The 18310-nt window shown below is 41.0% G+C and overlaps 1 protein-coding gene and 1 non-coding gene across 4 annotated transcripts in view; one reads left to right on the top strand and one right to left on the bottom strand.

Annotated features, from left to right (window-relative positions):
• The window catches only part of LOC134882786 (tensin-2-like), a 29030-nt gene extending 18190 nt beyond the window's left edge, over nucleotides 1-10840 (top strand). For 2 of the 3 annotated variants that reach the window (XM_063910722.1, XM_063910724.1), the window contains 20 exons: nucleotides 106-228; nucleotides 328-392; nucleotides 1011-1094; nucleotides 1191-1303; nucleotides 1451-1511; nucleotides 1756-1831; nucleotides 2284-2413; nucleotides 3310-3375; nucleotides 3467-3583; nucleotides 3669-5054; nucleotides 5206-5356; nucleotides 5461-6326; nucleotides 6511-6642; nucleotides 7750-7842; nucleotides 8045-8122; nucleotides 8312-8389; nucleotides 8519-8687; nucleotides 8837-8905; nucleotides 9202-9231; nucleotides 9425-10840. In XM_063910722.1, the coding sequence (XP_063766792.1) occupies nucleotides 106-228; nucleotides 328-392; nucleotides 1011-1094; nucleotides 1191-1303; nucleotides 1451-1511; nucleotides 1756-1831; nucleotides 2284-2413; nucleotides 3310-3375; nucleotides 3467-3583; nucleotides 3669-5054; nucleotides 5206-5356; nucleotides 5461-6326; nucleotides 6511-6642; nucleotides 7750-7842; nucleotides 8045-8122; nucleotides 8312-8389; nucleotides 8519-8687; nucleotides 8837-8905; nucleotides 9202-9231; nucleotides 9425-9569 (4032 nt within the window). In that variant the 3' untranslated portion in view covers nucleotides 9570-10840. The remainder of the gene's footprint in view (nucleotides 1-105; nucleotides 229-327; nucleotides 393-1010; nucleotides 1095-1190; nucleotides 1304-1450; nucleotides 1512-1755; nucleotides 1832-2283; nucleotides 2414-3309; nucleotides 3376-3466; nucleotides 3584-3668; nucleotides 5055-5205; nucleotides 5357-5460; nucleotides 6327-6510; nucleotides 6643-7749; nucleotides 7843-8044; nucleotides 8123-8311; nucleotides 8390-8518; nucleotides 8688-8836; nucleotides 8906-9201; nucleotides 9232-9424) is intronic. The other variant, XM_063910723.1, reaches the window with a different exon arrangement.
• Nucleotides 10841-11295: 455 nt separating this feature from the next.
• trnaq-uug (transfer RNA glutamine (anticodon UUG)) lies at nucleotides 11296-11367 on the bottom strand. The gene has a single exon. It is a non-coding gene; the product is annotated as a tRNA-Gln (tRNA).
• Nucleotides 11368-18310: the final 6943 nt, after the last annotated feature.

Below are 18310 nucleotides of genomic sequence, written 5' to 3'. Positions count from 1 at the left end.
ATCTCAAAAGTATTTACTCCTAAAAACTTTTTATTTTGTAATGTTAATGGGCAGGGTTTTACTCCCTTGAACAAAACGTAATTAGAAACATCTATCCTCCTTCAGGTGCAGGACTACGGCTGGCCTGACGTTCACGCCCCGCCCCTGGACAGGATTTGTGCTGTTTGTAAAGCCATGGAGACCTGGCTGACCTCTGACCCAAACAACGTGGTGGTCCTCCACTGCAAGGTCAGCGCCACCTGAATCCACATCTGCTCGCTTAGCTGTGAAAAATGTAAAACTGTGTGAAAAGATATTTCATCGTCACTTTGATCTTTGTCCTGAAAGGGAAACAAAGGGAAGACGGGGGTCATCGTGGCAGCCTACATGCACTACAGCAAGATATCAGCGGGGTAAACTGCATCATTCATAATCTAACAAGCCACGTTTTATACTAGCTTGTGTACAATTCAATTTTATGTTTTCAATGTACACCTCACGTCAAACAATCAGGGAAAAATGTGATACCTGTCTCTAAATATACATTCCCAGTTATTGAAAATCGTCTCAGTTCTCAGTTAAATTTGGTTGTCATCAAGGCCAGCACTCTTTGAGTCATGGTTTAGTTAATATAATCACTGCAGCACAGCAACTAACAATAATTATATTTAGATACTGTATTATGTAGGATAATAGTCTGTATTTTGTCCCATAAGCTTATCTTAGCTTATACTTAAATAGCTTGTTTGGTCCAAACAGCAGTCCAAAACTGTAAAAGATGATTTATTATTAACAATATTTTTTTTATTGATCAATTGCTTCATCATTCATTGCTCGGATCATCTCCTTTGTGTATTCAGATCTTGATTTGTGTTGGCAAGCACTGACAAAAGAAAAGGAAATGTCTGGAAAAAATATTTTTTAAATATATTACATTGTTTCCAAAGTGACGAACACCAGCCTGGATTTACACTTCTCATACACCACATTACAACTACAATCTGTGCTAAAGTGTTAATATCCCTCCACAGAGCGGACCAGGCTCTCACCACTCTAGCGATGAGGAAGTTTTGTGAAGACAAAGTCTCCTCATCCCTACAGCCCTCTCAGAACAGGTGAGGCATTTCTTAGTTTTTCCTCCTCTGCCACATATCACTTGTTGCTTCTGTCATTTGCCTCAGTGACTCCATTTGCTCACCTCTCTCTTTCAGGTACATCTACTACTTTGGCGGTTTGCTGTCAGGTACCATCAAAATGAACAGCAGTCCTCTGTTCCTCCATCAGATCCTCATTCCATCACTACCAAACTTTCAGACGGGAGGAGGTCAGTTTTACACAAACTAATGTTGTATTAAATCATAGCTTTGAAAAGTCAACAGAAAAGGTTTTACATTGGAAAAAACACATGAATCATTTGCTGTATACGATCCCCTTTTACAGTTTTTTCCTCAACTTCTTTCTGTATCTGCAGGTTTCTTTCCATTCCTGAAGATCTACCAATCTCTACAGCTCGTCTACACTTCAGGCGTCTAGTGAGTACATGTCCACTTGGTTTTCACCTCACCTCCTGCAGAGTCTTTCCTTCCACTGTCGAACTGACACCGTTTGTCTACACAGGCTGCTGTCTGTGTTTAGGTGTAGGCTGCTCTGTGCTTATGTTGAGGTTAATGTGTTTACCACTGTTTAACCCAGCAGACACATGTTTTGACTGGTTAAATGTGTGTTTTGAGCTGCTGTGGCCGTTGTTTTATTCTGTCTATGTGTGCGTGTATCCAGTGATCCCCAGAGCTCCAGGGCGAGGAAGCTGTGTGTGACGATGGAGCCAGCACTTTTATTAAAGGGGGATATTATGGTGAGAATGAGACTTTTGTTAAATCCTACTAAGAAATTGTACTTCGCTGCAATCCCTCCATTGTTTATACAAAAATTAACTAAGTCTTTGCTGAGTGATGTAAATTTTCCTTTCAAAAATTCATGATTGTTTTTCAGATTAAGCTTTAAATCCTCTGCAGACCATAAACACGCATGCTAAATTGTTTTCCCACACTGTATTTGCATGTCTTTGAGAGGGTAAAAACATTCAGAGCCCTTAGCAAGCTAGGGAAACATTGAAGCACTTTATTTGTCTGGGACGGTAATCAATTGACATGGCAACAACACGTATGATCCGACTTAAAACAACACTGTCATGAAGCAAATCAAAAATGGATTTACTAGCTATGTCTACATATGCATTATGTATGCAGTCCATGTAAAATAGCTTGTGTTTTTGAGCATCACTGTTTAACCTCCATCTTTCTGCAGGTGAAGTGCTACCACAGGCGGAGTCGAGCAGCAGAGAGGGAGGTGGTGTTCAGAGTCCAGTTCCACACCTGCACGGTTCACGGAGCCCAGCTGTGGTTTGGCAAGACTGAACTGGACATGGCCTGCATAGGTACAAAAAGGACATTTGTTTTATTTTATGTGGCAGTCCAAACACTAAAGTCTTCCACAGTTTTTCTTTCAAATTTTCCTTTTGTTCCCATAAAATTACCGATGAGAGTGCCTACTCTTATTATGCCTCTAAACTGTGGAACTCACTCCCTCTGGAAATTAGAAATAAGTATCGTTCAGTAAATTTAAGATTTAATCTGACTTTTTTTATTCATCCTTAGGGTTTTCATTTAATTTAAAATAATACTTTTTTGTTGTTTTAGCTTTTTTTTTCTGAGTAAAGCAATTTGTTCTACCTTTTTCTATGAAAGCACTTTGAATCGACTTGTATGAAAATCTGCTTTTCCTAAATAAACTTGTGTGCATTGAAAGAAGCTGCATAAATAAATACAGTGGAGGTAAGACTACTGCTTTACTCCACTAAAATGTACATATATATTTGATATATCTGGAATAGAGTGCAAACATACTACTGATCAAACGGAAAACTCTGTCTATTTCTATTGCTTCCTGAAATGGCTGTATAATTTAAGAGACACTTATTATAGAGCCACAGTCCATTGTGGGGATGTGTATATTCTGAGACAAATATCAGATGACAGTTGAGATGAAGGGGAAATGCTTGTACATGGCTCAGTAAGCAGCAGTCTCATGACAGTTGCTCTGAGTGCTACATGCTGACGTATGCATGCAATGTACAGATAACATTACACACACTCATGCATGAAGGTAAAAAGAAACTCTTTGAATTTTCCATTATGATGAGTGACTGCCAGTCTCTTTATCTATTACCTTTGGTGTTTCCACTTCACAGAATGCACTTTCTTGTTTTTAATCAGTCTCTGTAGTCACATTGTGGATATTTTAGGCTTTGCATTTATGTTCTTCTGTCTGTAGATGACAGGTTCCCTCCAGATGCTACAGTCGAGTTTATCTTCTCCAATGGGCCTGAAAAAATGAAAGGTAATGTTTGTCAAGTCTCTGTGTGTCACTGCATCTGTTTCTATTTTTGTATAGTATCATAAACTTCGTATCAAAATGTCTGGTTTCCAAGGTCGAGAATACCGCAAGAATGACGACTCCATCAAAGTGGACTTCAACACGTCAGACCCTGTGGTCAGATGGGATTCTTATGAGAACTTCAACCTGCACCACCAAGACAGCATTGAAAGTAAGAAACATTCGCACCCACACAGGTGTAAGAGTAGCCTCTATGTTACCAGTAGAAAACATCACTCTCTTCTTGTTCCTTCCAGATATCCCTCATACGAGGGGCCCTCTGGACGGCAGCCTGTACGCCCAGGTGAGGAAACGCCGTGGGCCGGGCTTGACGGCCTCAACAACGTCACCCAATGGATGCCTCACCAGCAGCCCAACAGTCAAGCCTCCAACTCCCAGTCACACCCAGCCTCTCACCCACACCTCTGACTCTAGCCACCCTCTAGTCCCCTCTGATCACCTGGAAGACGCACCTCCACCCATAAACCGGTCAACAAAAGAAAACACTGACTGTCCCTTGAGGAGAGGAGATGGGGACACAAAAGAGAAAAGAAAAGGGAAAGAGAAGGATAGAGAGACTGCCATTTTAGATGACGGAGACCCATCAAGTCTTGGAGGTTTGAGGCGAGAAATCTCGAGTTGCGGGCGTTCGACTACAAAGTGTGGCGACGGCAGATGGGAGAGGGAGCGGGAGCCATGCCGTTCTGAAGGTCATTGTCACGGCCATTGCATCAGCATTAAAAAGAACCCGAAAAGCCAAACTCTCCCGGCCTTACCAACCAAATCCGTGTCCCCGCCTCCTCATTCAACTCATATGGAACTCTGCCATCGACATAGTGGGCATCCTTTACCAGAGTTACCATGGGAACGTCCAGTCCCACCCCCACCCCTGCCCTGTCTGCACAGGCCTTGCTACCCTTATTCAAGCCCTGAACACACCCACCCACACAGCCACACCCTCCCAGCCTTAAACAGACTCTGCACTGGGGAGGAGTGTCACCTGCTCCATTATTCCAGCCACAACCCGTCCACCCATCACTCCCATCCTTCACTCCCCTCCAGCCCTTACAGGGAAATGTTCTTTGGCTCTCCAACGTCGTCCTCTGGTTGTGCTTGTCGGGACTGCTCCAACAGACGAGAGCACCAATCAGTCAGAGCCATCCATCCTTTGCACCCAGATCAATCAGAAAACCCACACTGGTCTCAAGGAGCACAACGAACAAGAGAGGCCCCTCCCCTATGGGAAAGTGAAAATCCATGGGAGGTGGCGAGAGAGGCAGAGTTCTGGCAGTGCAAACCAGCCATGCCCGCATTTCGCGTCTGCCACTCCACATTGGATCAGAATCCCAACCCGGATCATAGATATGCCATTGGACCTCATCAAGGCTACCCCAGCCCCCAGTCTCTGATGGATGTGCGGGATGGAGCCAGCAGTGGGTATCACACTCCCCCACAGCCCCGCCACTCCTGTCCCTGCTCTCCTTATCAGTCATCTCCAGCTGAGAGCCATGAGAGCCGGGGTTACGTCTCAGGGTACCACTCTGGATCAGCCTCGCCTCTGCCCACCAGTAGCCCCTCTCCTGGGAGGGGCAGACTGCCTGAGACCCCCTCTAGAGACCAGCAGCATGCTGAGCAACCCAAAGGTGATTTGATAGGGGTAATGGATAGGACTCTGGGTTAAAGGATACAGTGGGGATTGTTTGTTTTTTTTCACTTTAAATGTGTATTTCTTATTATCTGTTTTAATTTCCTGTTATACCTTCATCTGATCTTTTTGTATCTTACTTCTTGAAGTGGAACAGACCAAGGCTGATGTGGGAGATGACATATCCCAGGGTTCAGAGGATAAATCGGACTCTAACGGACAGTCAAGCACCCCTGGACTCGACTCTGATCATGACTACACAATCATTGGTAGCAACAGCCCCACACACACAGAGGACAGGTAGGAGAAACTTTTCCTTTTTAACATCAACTAAAACTGAAAATGAAATGACATTCATTCTGTTTTGTAGATATTTAACTTGTTTTCACTGTACTTTCCCTTAGTGTAACTGCCGACAGTCCTACTCAAAGCCAGGAAGCCGCGACACATCTGGAGTCGAGCACAACCAGCAGCAAAGACATCACACCAGTACCAAGTGTAACACAAACTCAAAGTTCCAACATATCCATCAACTCCACACAAGCCTCAAGTGAGCAGAGTTTGAGCTCTGATGGTAAACTTGTCATCGCCCAGATCACAGGAACCGCAGAGGGATCTAACCCATCAAAGACTTCAAATTACGCTACTGTCTGCATCACTCCAGTCCAAGTGCAACTAAATGGCTCCGCCCTTCCTAATGATACCCCCTCTGAGGGCAGCAGATGCGTATCCATGAACCTTTCTACCAGTCTCAGCTCAAGCCCTTCCAACACTTCCCCTAACTCTCCTATTGGTTCCCCAGACCTTTATTGTTCCCCCCAGCGCTCCACACCATCTACAGACGCAGCAGGACAGAGGCTGACTCCAGAAAGAGATGGCTCAACGGACACCAAACCCCCATCACCCGTGCCAGATGGATACCAAACACCCACCTTTCCCTTAGCATCATATTACTACCCGTTACTAAACGTCCCTCATGTACCGTACACTGGGTACACTGCAATCACCATCCCCGCCATCCAGCCACCGCTACCCGAGAAGAAACGACTTTCTGCCCCGCAAGGACACCTAAACGGACACAACTCTCTACTCCGGGTGATCTCAGCTCCTTCCCCCGCGCACCACGTTACCTTCTCCCCTTCTGTGGGAGAGCAGAGACGGGGGTCTTCACAACACAGCTGCAGGGAAGAGGCCGACATAAAGGTCAACGCTAAGTTTGTGCAGGACAGCTCAAAGTACTGGTACAAGCCAGGCATCTCCAGAGACCAAGGTGAGGATGATGCCATGTTTGACATCATAACAAATCAATGTTATCATACACCATCAATGATGTAGTCATTCAGGGAAACTAAATACCTCAGACTAGAAACAGCAGGGGGACATTTAACCTGTATTTAGTCATTTTGCATCTCTTATTCAACACTTTAACACCCAATGTGTCTTCTCTACTGTAGCCATAGCTGTTTTGAAGGACAAAGGACCAGGAACCTTCCTCATCAGAGACAGTAACTCCTTCCAGGGGGCCTACGGCCTGGCCCTCAAAGTGGCCACCCCTCCTCCTAATGCCAACATCACTGGCTGCAAAGGTATGATCCAGGGTCTTGCTCACAGTCACACTGCAAAGCCTCACACTTAAATACAAAGCAGTGAATCATGTTATAAGCAACACTTGTGCCGTTCATACTATGGCAAGTCAAGATATCTGCTGTCCAAACAGAACAATTTTGGCACCAGTTAAGTCGCGTCAAATTGGCATTCACAAACTATGTATCAGAATCAGATACCTTTATTAGACCCACAGAGGAGAACTTTACGAATGTAACAGCAAAGAGCCAAAGACAGCTTAATATTACTCAAGCAAGCATACAAAGTCCAGCAGTGGCTCAGTCAGTAGGGGCTTGTACTGGGAATCATAGGGTCGCCGGTTCAAGTCCCCGAACAGTCTTGGAAAAATATGGAAAGTGGACTGCTACTTGGAGAGGTCCCAGTTCACCTGCTGTGGTGTCAATGAGCAAGGCACCGGACACCTCCAATCCCCCCCTCCCCATTGCTCCCCGGGCGCTGCACAATAGCTGCCCACTGCTCCTAGTACTAGGATGGGTTAAATGCAGAGGACCAATTTCACTGTGTGTGCTCTGCTGTGTGCATGTATGTGACAAATAAAGAGGGTTTCATCCTCCGATTCTAACTCTAAAAAGAAATATTGATATTAAAGATTACCAAAACAACTAGAAATTACACAATATACAAAATACACTTCCAGTACCAGCAACAGTTTAGCAGCCAGGTGAAAGTATAAATGTGGCTTATTTTTGAATTAATACTAAACTATGCTATTTAAGTCAACAGAATATGTTTAGAAATGTAACCTTTGAAATAAGAAATCAGATTTTAAAAAAAACTAAAACATCATATTTCAGTCTAGCCCAAGATCTGCATAACACAGATAACCGACTCCCATCCTATACCCATATTGAATAAATGAATATATGATTAATCAAAAAAAAATGTATCAAGTGCTCATTATTATCTTGCATTCCTGTACGTTTTGTTTTTTTCCCAACTGATGGTGATATTGTACATTATGCTATGTGTATAAGCATCAGAATCTTGTTTCTGATTCTGAATCTTGATATGGAGTATGCTCCACAGCATGACAGTCTGCCTACATTTCTTCCTCTCCTCTCTCCCAGGGGACCCTCTGGAACAGCTGGTGAGACACTTCCTCATCGAGACAGGGCCACGGGGAGTCAAGATCAAGGGCTGTCAGAACGAGTCCTACTTCGGTCAGTTATGTGGGAGACACCTGCCGCAATGCGTTTCACACGTTTTGTTTGGTGCGAGATACTGAAACTGATGGTTTTTAAGCTGTAAACCTAAAGGCGTTTGTTGTTATTTGCCTTTTCGTTGCCTTACTTGTAATGCTTTCTTATCCATAATAATTATAATCTGTGTCACCTATTTTCCCTTTCTGTTTTTTTGATTCAGGAAGTTTATCTGCCCTGGTGTACCAGCACTCAATAACTCCCATCTCCCTGCCCTGTGCCTTACGCATCCCAGAAAAAGGTAAACTCTGAATCATTACATTTCGATGTCTTGATTTTCATTCAGAATATGAAATACCAATTGTTTTCACATCAGACATATTTATAATCAGAGAGCAAATAAAGACTTTAAAGATAACCCTAACAATATATATACTGGAATTACAATCATTTAGAAGGCATTGTTTAGTAACTGGTTGTGATGTTTCAGATCTGGTTGGGGAGCTTCAGGAGATGCAGAGCGCAACAAACACCAGCACTGCGGCTGACCTCCTCAAACAAGGAGCAGGTAGGGTTGTTGTGTTTTTGGTCAATAACTTCCTTAGAGGATAACATGCAGCACCATCGTTGCAGATCTCACATTTTACCAGCAGAGACCACTCAAACCTCATATTTTCCCTTCTTTCTCACAAACAAGCTTGCAACGTGTTATACCTGAACTCTGTGGAAACTGAGTCGCTGACGGGCCCAGAGGCCATCTCAAAGGCTACCAAGTGTACTTTGGCACTGAATCCACGTCCGGTGGCAACAGTGGTCCACTTCAAAGTGTCTGCTCAGGGCATCACTCTGACCGACAGCAAAAGAAGGTACATCTTATACACCACAACTTACTTTAATCAGCATTCATCACTTTTTTAATTCAGTAGATGAAACTGGTTAATATGATTTTTATACCTCAGATTGGATACTTAAAGCTTACTGCAAATACATATTAATATTGTTTGCGTGTACACAGGCTATTTTTCAGAAGACATTACCCGATCAACAGTGTGACTTTCAGCAGTATCAACCCCCAAGACCAGAGGTGGGTCACTGAGATGTTGGAGAGACAGGCCTTGGCAGTACGAGTTAATGAATGTGCTCGCATCTTATGGCTGATTTTTTGAAAAGGCAGTAAAATATGTGTTGTTGCTGCTGGACAAATACTCCCTGTATTGACTTATGTTTTGTAAATAGAAGTGCTCTGTTATTTGTCTGACGTTCCACTTTGAGAGGACTTGTCTGAAGTGCATTGCTTACTCTAGTCTTTATGTCTTAATGTCTGATATTCATGTTTTCCTACGTTTTGTCTGTGTCTCTATTTGTGTGCCCGTGCTTCAGGTGGACTAATTCTGATAGCACGTCAAGCAAGTAAGTGCTTGCTTCACTGCGTTCATTTTTTCTTGGCAAAACATATTACTCACTGGTACAATGTGCTTTTTGCATGGCAGCTAATCACAACCGGATGTGTGTTTTTTTGCCCTTTTCAGACAAAATTGGGTTTCTTTAAGTTATTATTAGCTCCTCCGTCTTTTAACCTCTAGATCCTTTATTTTCCCTGCAGGATGTTTGGCTTTGTGGCGAGGCGGACCGGCAGCGCCACAGAGAACGTGTGTCACCTGTTTGCAGAGATGGACCCGGAGCAGCCAGCAGTTGCCATTGTCAACTTTATCAACAAAGTCATGCTGGGGCCTCAGCTACGCAGATGAGAGAGCGGGAGATATTTTTTGAGGTTGAGATTTTTTAATGAAGTGTGTGTGTGACTACATTTGTTTGCACCACTGTACTCGACTGTATGCCTGTTTTAAAAACAGGATCCACTTCTGACAGATCAATGCTCTGTAAAGTATTCTTTTTATTTCAGGTTACAGAGCAAAGAGTTAAATAGGATTAGTTAACAAACCAAAGATTGACCTTACTTTGGTTACTGTTGCCAAATGTTGTTTTTTTTATTTTGCTGTGAATAAATCTATTTTATTTGTATCTACCTTCAAATACTTCACATAATGCACAAAAGATTCACAAGCTGCATAAGGGACAATCCATGTATTACACTGTTATTTGTGATGAAGTTTCTCTACATCATACTTACAGCTAAAGGAAAACTCTTATTTTTTTTATGTATGATCTATGTTTATAAGTATAAAGTGGCACTAATGCAACATTAGTCCGGATGCAATGTATAAAACAAAAGGAAGTCATTTAAACGATTATGTGTATGCATTATCTGAAGAGACATTAAAGTCAGTGGTTACACACATTTGTAACAATCTACATTGGGTTCTTGATGCAACTATACTATTAAAAGTGTATTTTGTCGAGGTGATAACCACAGATGTAGAAATGTATAATGCTAAACCTTTACATTTAAAACACAGACAGATAGATGTTTAAACAACATGTTTATGGATTTTAACTACATGAGAAAGTAAAAGGGGGTCAGCCTTGAATCCGTTTTTAGATGAATGAATGTAATTTAAAGGGGGTGGACAGGATTATGGGAATATTATTTCTTGAGCTAGAAATTAAATATAGCCTTACTTTGTAGTTAGAGTTAAGGGACAGTCTCATATGAGAGCATCTAAAATAAATGCAGTGTTTTGGACCTAATTTTAAAAAGAACAGGTACCAGAAAACTCGCTGCATATCACATATTAGTCACAGCCCTATTTCAATAATTATAACCCAAGGCAAGACATAATAAGTAATTTATGTCTTGCAGGGGAGTTTCAAGTTAAGCCAAAGACTTCATTTTTGTGTAAAGAAATGTTGAAATGTTGTTTTTTTATCAGTACATTTTGTTGTTTGGTACTTGTGTATTTTCTATAAACTGATACGGTTTTAAAATGGCTCGAGCGCTGTTATAATTTTTTAATAATGGATTTTTATGTCAAAGAAGTAATATATTTTAGGCCTCTGAGAAGAATGATGTATGTCATATTTGACAGGACATTTTAAGTAATAAAATCCTTCAAATGTAGTGTGTATGCTTCATCATTTATACGGTTCTTGTGATGTCCATTAGATGTTTTACTTGTTTGCATACTAAATCATATATTTAGGAAACCAGAAATACTTTATTGATCCCTATGTTTACAAACATGGGAGAAGCATGTCAAAATCTATGCATATTTAAAAATATGTACACTACATTATACAAAAACATTTTAAAGAATGTTAATGCCATAAATGGGATTTCTCATGTGTTTAAAATCCAGGAATAGTATTATTAACAATATATCTTGTCAGTATTGCAACTAAGCAAATATGAAATATAGAAACCGTGGTCCAATAGGTTTTGTTAATATAAATGTGCTATCTGTATGGTTCCAGTTTTTTACCACGTATTTTCAGCGTCTACATTTACCTACCTCCTTGAACAGCTCAAATCAAAAGCAGCTTTAACAACATTTGACCGTAACAATGAAAAGGATAAGGTCCCACCGAGATTTGAACTCGGATCGCTGGATTCAAAGTCCAGAGTGCTAACCATTACACCATGGGACCAGCCACGCCATTATACAATCTAGATAGATAATGATATATTTATATCCTTTGTTTGCAGAAAAAACAATATTCGTTTCGTGAACATTACGCTATCGATGCAGTTAAACTCTTAATCAGAGTGCCATTAACCCGTAGTCCAGCAATGCTTATTAACTAACGAAAGCTCACAAAGCTAACTCCGGTAAGCTAGCGAAACTCGCTGTGTGACGAGACAGAGGACCGGAGTGTTGAATTAGATGTAGCTTGTAGCTTGGTAATAACAAGTACATCTATCCAACGCTGCAGACAGTCGACCACGTTTTTTTCTAACCGAGCCAAATGATGTGTGTTATCAATGAAAGTACTATAGATATTAAGGTCACGTCAAATACTTTCAATAACGTCTGGTAGCTAGCTACTCCTTATCCGATTTCGGGTCCTCAAAATAAAAGCCCTGTTTTCAAAATAAAACATTGTATTGTTTTATTGCCAAAAGGTGTCAAACCAGAGAGAGCATCTTTGGTCAAACAATCTGTAGACGTTAATCTTATCTGGAAACTCAATTTAGATTTCTGGCAGATTAATACATTTGGCAACTGCATGTTTTGCTGATTGCATGGATAGATTAGTAACGCCTTTTTTAATTTCCTTTTTTTCTGAAGTAGGGAAATGGTGGGTCACTTCATTAGGAAATAAAATGAGAAAGTCAAAAAACACTGCTTAGGTGCTTTTAAGAAGACCATAATGTATGGCGTTATTGGAGCTGTAGCCAGCCCAAGGTTAAAATTGTGTTTGTGCTGCTTTGAATGGGAAAGGTAGTTTGTCGCAATATAGGATACACAAGCAAAACACAGCGATAGTATTAGGTGTGCGTGTGCCAAAGCACCAACCAAACCAAACCAGTTAAGCAATCTTATACATGTCCATCAGTTTCACAAGTTCACAATTCATCAGTTGACTTGTGAGTAAGGGATAATCACTTGTGTAATATGATTTCATCTCTAGGCTTCGTTGTCCTGTAGCACAATAAGAGCTCCTGGGTTTAATTGATTGGAACAAGCTCAACCGGTTGCATAGCAGCACATTTTGTTGGCAGGCACATTTTCTCTGTGCCATTTGTGAAACAATATTGAAATTGGTGGCTTTTTTGTTCCTTATCCTCCCAGAAGAGGGAACCAGAGGCACTCTAATAGACCTTGTGTAGTCAGATCTCCATATTACAGCTCGAAGCGAGCCTCTGAAGAAAAACACTAACCACAGTAGGCTAAGGGGTTTCAGATGCTGTCTGTGAATGAATGATCACAGCCTATAGCTGCATCACGTAGCAGTAGTACCTGTTTTCAAAGAGTTTTTTGGAGTCTGAGTCCAAGAAAAGCTTCCACTTTCCCGGCTATCTTCCAAGGAATTATTAAATAGAAAAAGGACCTCTAGTTCCAATAGTTAAAATGTGATGAAGAAGGAATGAATTCTAACAACGGAAAATATTTGCTGCAATAAAAGACTTTGTTGACACAAAAGGGACATGTTTGTTTAAGTAAACACTCATGAGAACATGCAGTACTCTGCCTTGAGCCACACATTAAAATACCTTATGTTCTGTTATAATTGTAAGAGTAAGGGCACCCACATTTCTTTCCAAATAAGTATTGGAGTGTTATTGATGTTGTGAAAATGGTTATTTGATTACTGAGCCTCATATCAAGGACAAAAAGTGCATTTACTCTAGTACTTTAGTTTGGTACTTTAGTTTGCTACTTGGATTTAATGACACTATTTCAATAATACCCTACATTTCAAATGATTATAAACTTGATTGCTTTTAACTGTTACAGACAATTCATTATTCAAATTACATAACTAACACCGGCAACAGCATTACAATAAAAATAAATAAAATGATGATTTAATTAAATTTGCTCTAATTGTAGAGTACAGCAAAAATATCACAAACCATCAAGATCAGAAACACTGAATATGGGAAAAGAAGATACATATTAAATGAACCTTTCGAAACAGATCAACGGAGGAAGTGAAGGCAGGATGTAAGTGAGGGATATTTGGATTAAGCAGTCATACACGAGAGGCCGTTGTTGAACGTCATTATTGGTACGACAGTACTGTCGTTGTGGCATTTATGGTTTTTCGTTTCCTCGTTAAATGCCATCGTCACATATTTAGGGCCTTAAGGATAAAAAAAACCCCGAATGTTAGGCAAGTTTGACCTTATGAAGCAACAACGACAACAACAACAACAACAACAACAACAACGACGACAATAATAATAATGATAATAATAATAATAATAATAAGAAGAAGAAGAAGAAGAAGAAGAAGAAGAAGAAGAAGAAGAAGAAGAAGAAGAAGAAGAAGAAGAAGAAGAAGAAGAAGAAGAAGAAGAAGAAGAAGAAGAAGAAGAAGAAGAAGAAGAAGAAGAAGAAGAAGAAGACAGCCTCAGGTTTGTGACTTGAAGAGTCCGGAGTGGTAAACTCATTGTCTTTCATCAAACACCATGCCCGGCTGTACGGAGGGTCATTAACGAAGCGTTGATCCCAGCTCTCAAACCGACAACTAATAGCGTACTGCTGGCCCTTAGTGTTCCTAACACTTCCATAAAACTGGTAAAGTAAGCTGTTCAGCTCCGGTTTGGACACAGTTCCGAAATCCACCATTTTCTCCTGGGTTTTTAAGAACTCTTGGAGACATTTGACAGCCCAGGTAGTTGACGCCAATGTACTCTTTTCGTTACGACTCTTTTCCAAAGCACTCAACTCATCAGTTGAAACAGCCGCAAATCTTTCGTTGGTTTTGTGGTCCGTGTCCATGTCCAACCATTCATCTATACTGAGGCCCCCCAACAAATCAAAATTAACTTCAAAATCTGACATTTTGTAGCTACCGATTTCCAACGAGAGACAAAGTATAGCAATGTAACGGCTGTGTCGCTAAACGTCGCTATGGAAACCTCACGATGTAGGCTCATGGAAGTAGTTTAGGTAGGCTAGTGGCGTAGGTAGGCCACTTTGTGATTAGGCACATTCTATTTGATAATTGTTTGATCGTGGAATCAAACACGCTTATTGATCAATCAGAGAGCTTGCTCAAACCTACGTGTTATAGAATATACATTTAACTGTCTATTGTGATGTCCTGAACTTGCTGTCTCTGGAAATGATATGCTGGTAATATTTTCCAGAAGGTAAAAGACTTGATGAGGATGAGTGTGGTCTTAAACGATTCTGAGGGCCTCCTTCAAGCATCTCCTGTGGTAAATGTCCTAGAGGGTTGGTCCTTTATTGCCTGTGCGAAACTATGTTGTTTACATCACCTGCTCTACCGCTTTAAAGTCCAGGGTGGTGCAGCTCGGACACCACACAGTGATGCAGCTGCTACAGATACTCTCATTGTAGCACATGTAGAAGGTAGTGAAGATCTACGAAGACAAGCTGAATCACGCAGCATTGCTGATCTAAAGGAACCTGAAACTGCTGACTGTCTCCACTTAGGGAATATTGATGAGAGTGGGGGGGTTTCCTCTTCGCCTTCGCTGCTTTCTGACATTCACAATTATCTCTTTCACATTGTTGTACTGACATCATTTTTGAGAGTCTCACCTCTACTTCGTATGAAGACTTGTCACTGTCAGACATTTGTATGTGCACACAAAAACACGGTACTAAGAAAAATTGCAATTTTATGTTATATAATACACATGTTATTTGTTTCTTTAAACATGGGTCTGAACTTTACAAATAACATCCTTTTTAGTTGATAATGTTTCAGAAACCAGGTTGGAAGACAAACATGTTTGTTCCTGCTTCTCTTGTGAAAACTCAGTAAGTGACTTTGCTGATGGCTGTGATGTCCTTTTTAGAATGATGAAAGCAGGACTCTGTGGTGCTGTGCCTCTCAGTTATGTGTGATCGGGGAGTAATGGCATGAGCTTAGCACACAGTCTTGGGTGTCCGCATTGCTGAGAATGGAGAGGAGGAAGTGCCAATCTCTTTCTGCGTTTCAGCAAGTCTGAAATTCAGTTGATCATAGTGGTGAGACGTAGTCCGTGAAGATGATGAGAATTATATTGAAGGCTGGGTTATAATCAGTATTCTCAGATATGTGCTCTTCATGAGCAAGTTTGACAGAGGAGAAGCAGTTAATCTGTTTGCTCTATGGTAAAGAGACTGTATAGATTTCCCAGGGGAAGTGAGGCTATGAGGGTTTTGACCAGCAGCCCAAGGCATCCCATGATGACAGACGCAAATGCCACAGGGTGGTAGTCCCCTCAAGCAGGATATCCTAGGTTTTATATGCCGACATGAATACATGTTGTATTGCAAAGTTACAAACTGGAGCAAAGGGCAAAGATTGGGTGTATTCAAATGAACATCGGCCAGCTGATCTGCACACACTTTCAGAATCTGGCCAGAGATAACTTCAGGTGCTTTAAGGAAACTGGTTCACTGAGAGCTTTACTTACATTCACTGTGGACACAGTTGTTACTCACAAAACACTCCTTTATTTTTAAGGGAGGCAAAAAGATCTGCCAAATAGATTTGGTTCCTTTTGTGGCTCTGTTTGTCCTCAGTAATTAAAAAGGTTTTATAAGGTCAAGAAAGAATTTAGACACATGATGTTTGATCACGTGCTCATGTGTTTATTGGACATGACATAGTTTAGAGTTGTATTTCTTATCTTACCTGATATGCCTTTATCTGATGGCTCTACTGTATACAGTATACAGGGTTGTAAATGTGTAAATCACTTTCAAACCCAGCTTTTAAATTGTATTTTCTGTTGTTTTTATTTATGTTTCATGACTTGTGTTTATATGCAAGTAAATGTTATCTTTTAACTGACTAAAATTCAATTTGCTATACATTGCTTTCGTGCAACATGATGTTTTTACCCTGATTATCTATTTTCAATAACACGACTTTCTTCATTTCTGTTTTTTACTCCTAGTGTTTGGCACAATATTAACACATACAGTTAGCAATTTCACTCTGCACAGTCCCCCACTTCAGTAAATGATTGTCTTTATCGGTAATTTTTATTACGGTGGGAATAACAACATCATAATGCACCAATGTTCAACTTAAAATTAATTGCATCTCCTATAAATCTGCAGCCATAGGATTCAATGTGCATTTGCTAATATGGGTGTTAACTGATGTCCTTTATTGTCCCTTTGCACCGTAGAAAAGCATATAGTCAACTATTTTTGTTCTTAAGGCATGTGCGATGTTACTATGCAAGTTACTTATTTCCCTGCACCAGTGCCAGGAATACTGATTTTAGGCACTGGTGCTAAGTTTTAGTGTGTCAAGTGTTTCTGATTTACAATTTCCACTCTCCTGGTTTCCAAACAGTGGGCCACCTCACTGTGAAGGGCCGGAGCATGTGAGAACACAAAATGGCTGGGCCACGATACATGTCTGACATGGGTGTTGTGGAGCCAAACAAATCCCTGTTAGCGGAGCAGCTTGATCCAATGCTGGTGCCAGACTTGGAAACCGCCCAAGCCGCAGGACAAGAATCAACTCTCCATGTGCATGAACCTAACACCCACTCACTTTACTACCAGTCACTGGACATGAATCAACAGTCAACAAGCTTATGACACATGTCTTACGTGCTGGAGGGCTCAGGTAATGCTAATTTGCTTAAGTCAGATCACAAAATGTGACACATTTTTTGATGACATTGAACTTTGCATGTGCAGGCTGGAGCTTTTTGGTGTGGCCATAAATTGTTGAGGGTTCTGTACTCTTTACCCAGGCAGCGGGTACAAAATGTTTCGCAGTCTAATGTGGAGTGGACAGGGACATTTAAGGAATGTCATCAAATTTCTTGTTGTTTTGGAAGCAATGCATTACTGGCATGTGATTCAGAAAGCAGAAAAGCAGTGAACAAATCACTGTAGCTAGAGCACATTTTACTGTTAGATGAGTGCAGGAGAGAAATGTGCTAAAAACCTGAAACAGATTTGATAAAAACAACAAAGACGACATAGTTGCTTGTTTGTACATGTTGTAAGATGGTGGGTAGTTTCAGCTACATGTTTTTTTGTTTCTGATATGATCTGAAATCTCAGGTTCATTCATGTTTTCTAAATTGTATTATGTTTTTAAGCTCAAGGCCAAAACAAAGATAATTTCAAAATAGCACAAACAGATAAGATACAGAATGGGATAGAAAAAGTCAATGTAATTTAATTGTATTTGATAAAGCTTTCATTTAATACAACAACAAAAAAACCTTATATTGCCAGGCCTCGTAAAAAAACAGAGCACAATGTTCTCTTCACAATATGCACAGATCTATCTGTTGTTTTCCGGCTGCAGCAGAAGTAAAAGCAGTAATATGGAACCGGATGAGGCCCTCCTCTCTCTTTTTCCTCTCCCCTTCGTATCTGTCGCCTTTACTGTGTTTACATTATAGACACACCCCTGACCTTCACCCAGGCCCCCTCCACTGGCCCCATCGTACACACATACACACACGCACACACCATTAACACCACATAGCAGAGCTCCCATGGTCACACAACCATGAATGAACAAATGTAATAGATGCGTAGTTGCAAAGAAAATAAGAGATTTGACCGTGTTGTGGGCTCAACAATTCATCAAGGTTTGCCCAGTGTGATCATGTAATGGATTGTTTAATCGTCTTTTTATAGCATAGCTACTGGGCGATTTCTCATGCATTGCAAATGTATGGCAAGATCGCCATGCAGCATCGGCATTGCTTCCCAGCCTACCACTGTACTGCAGAGTAGACACACCCCTCCAACACACACGCCTCACTGCACACATTTGCAAACTGTCAAAGAAATGATGAAGCAAAATGCGCACAGCGGCAGTTTAAGGACCAGTTATAGCTGGTTTTATTATTATAACTGCGTAGTATCGATGGTGGTTTTACATTCAAATTTCAAATATAGGGCTCAAAGCCAGAAGCACA

The sequence above is a fragment of the Eleginops maclovinus genome, chromosome 20 (assembly GCF_036324505.1).
Source record: "Eleginops maclovinus isolate JMC-PN-2008 ecotype Puerto Natales chromosome 20, JC_Emac_rtc_rv5, whole genome shotgun sequence".
In the NCBI taxonomy this organism is placed as follows: Eukaryota; Metazoa; Chordata; class Actinopteri; order Perciformes; family Eleginopidae; genus Eleginops; species Eleginops maclovinus.
This window is presented reverse-complemented; position numbering and strand designations above follow the sequence as displayed.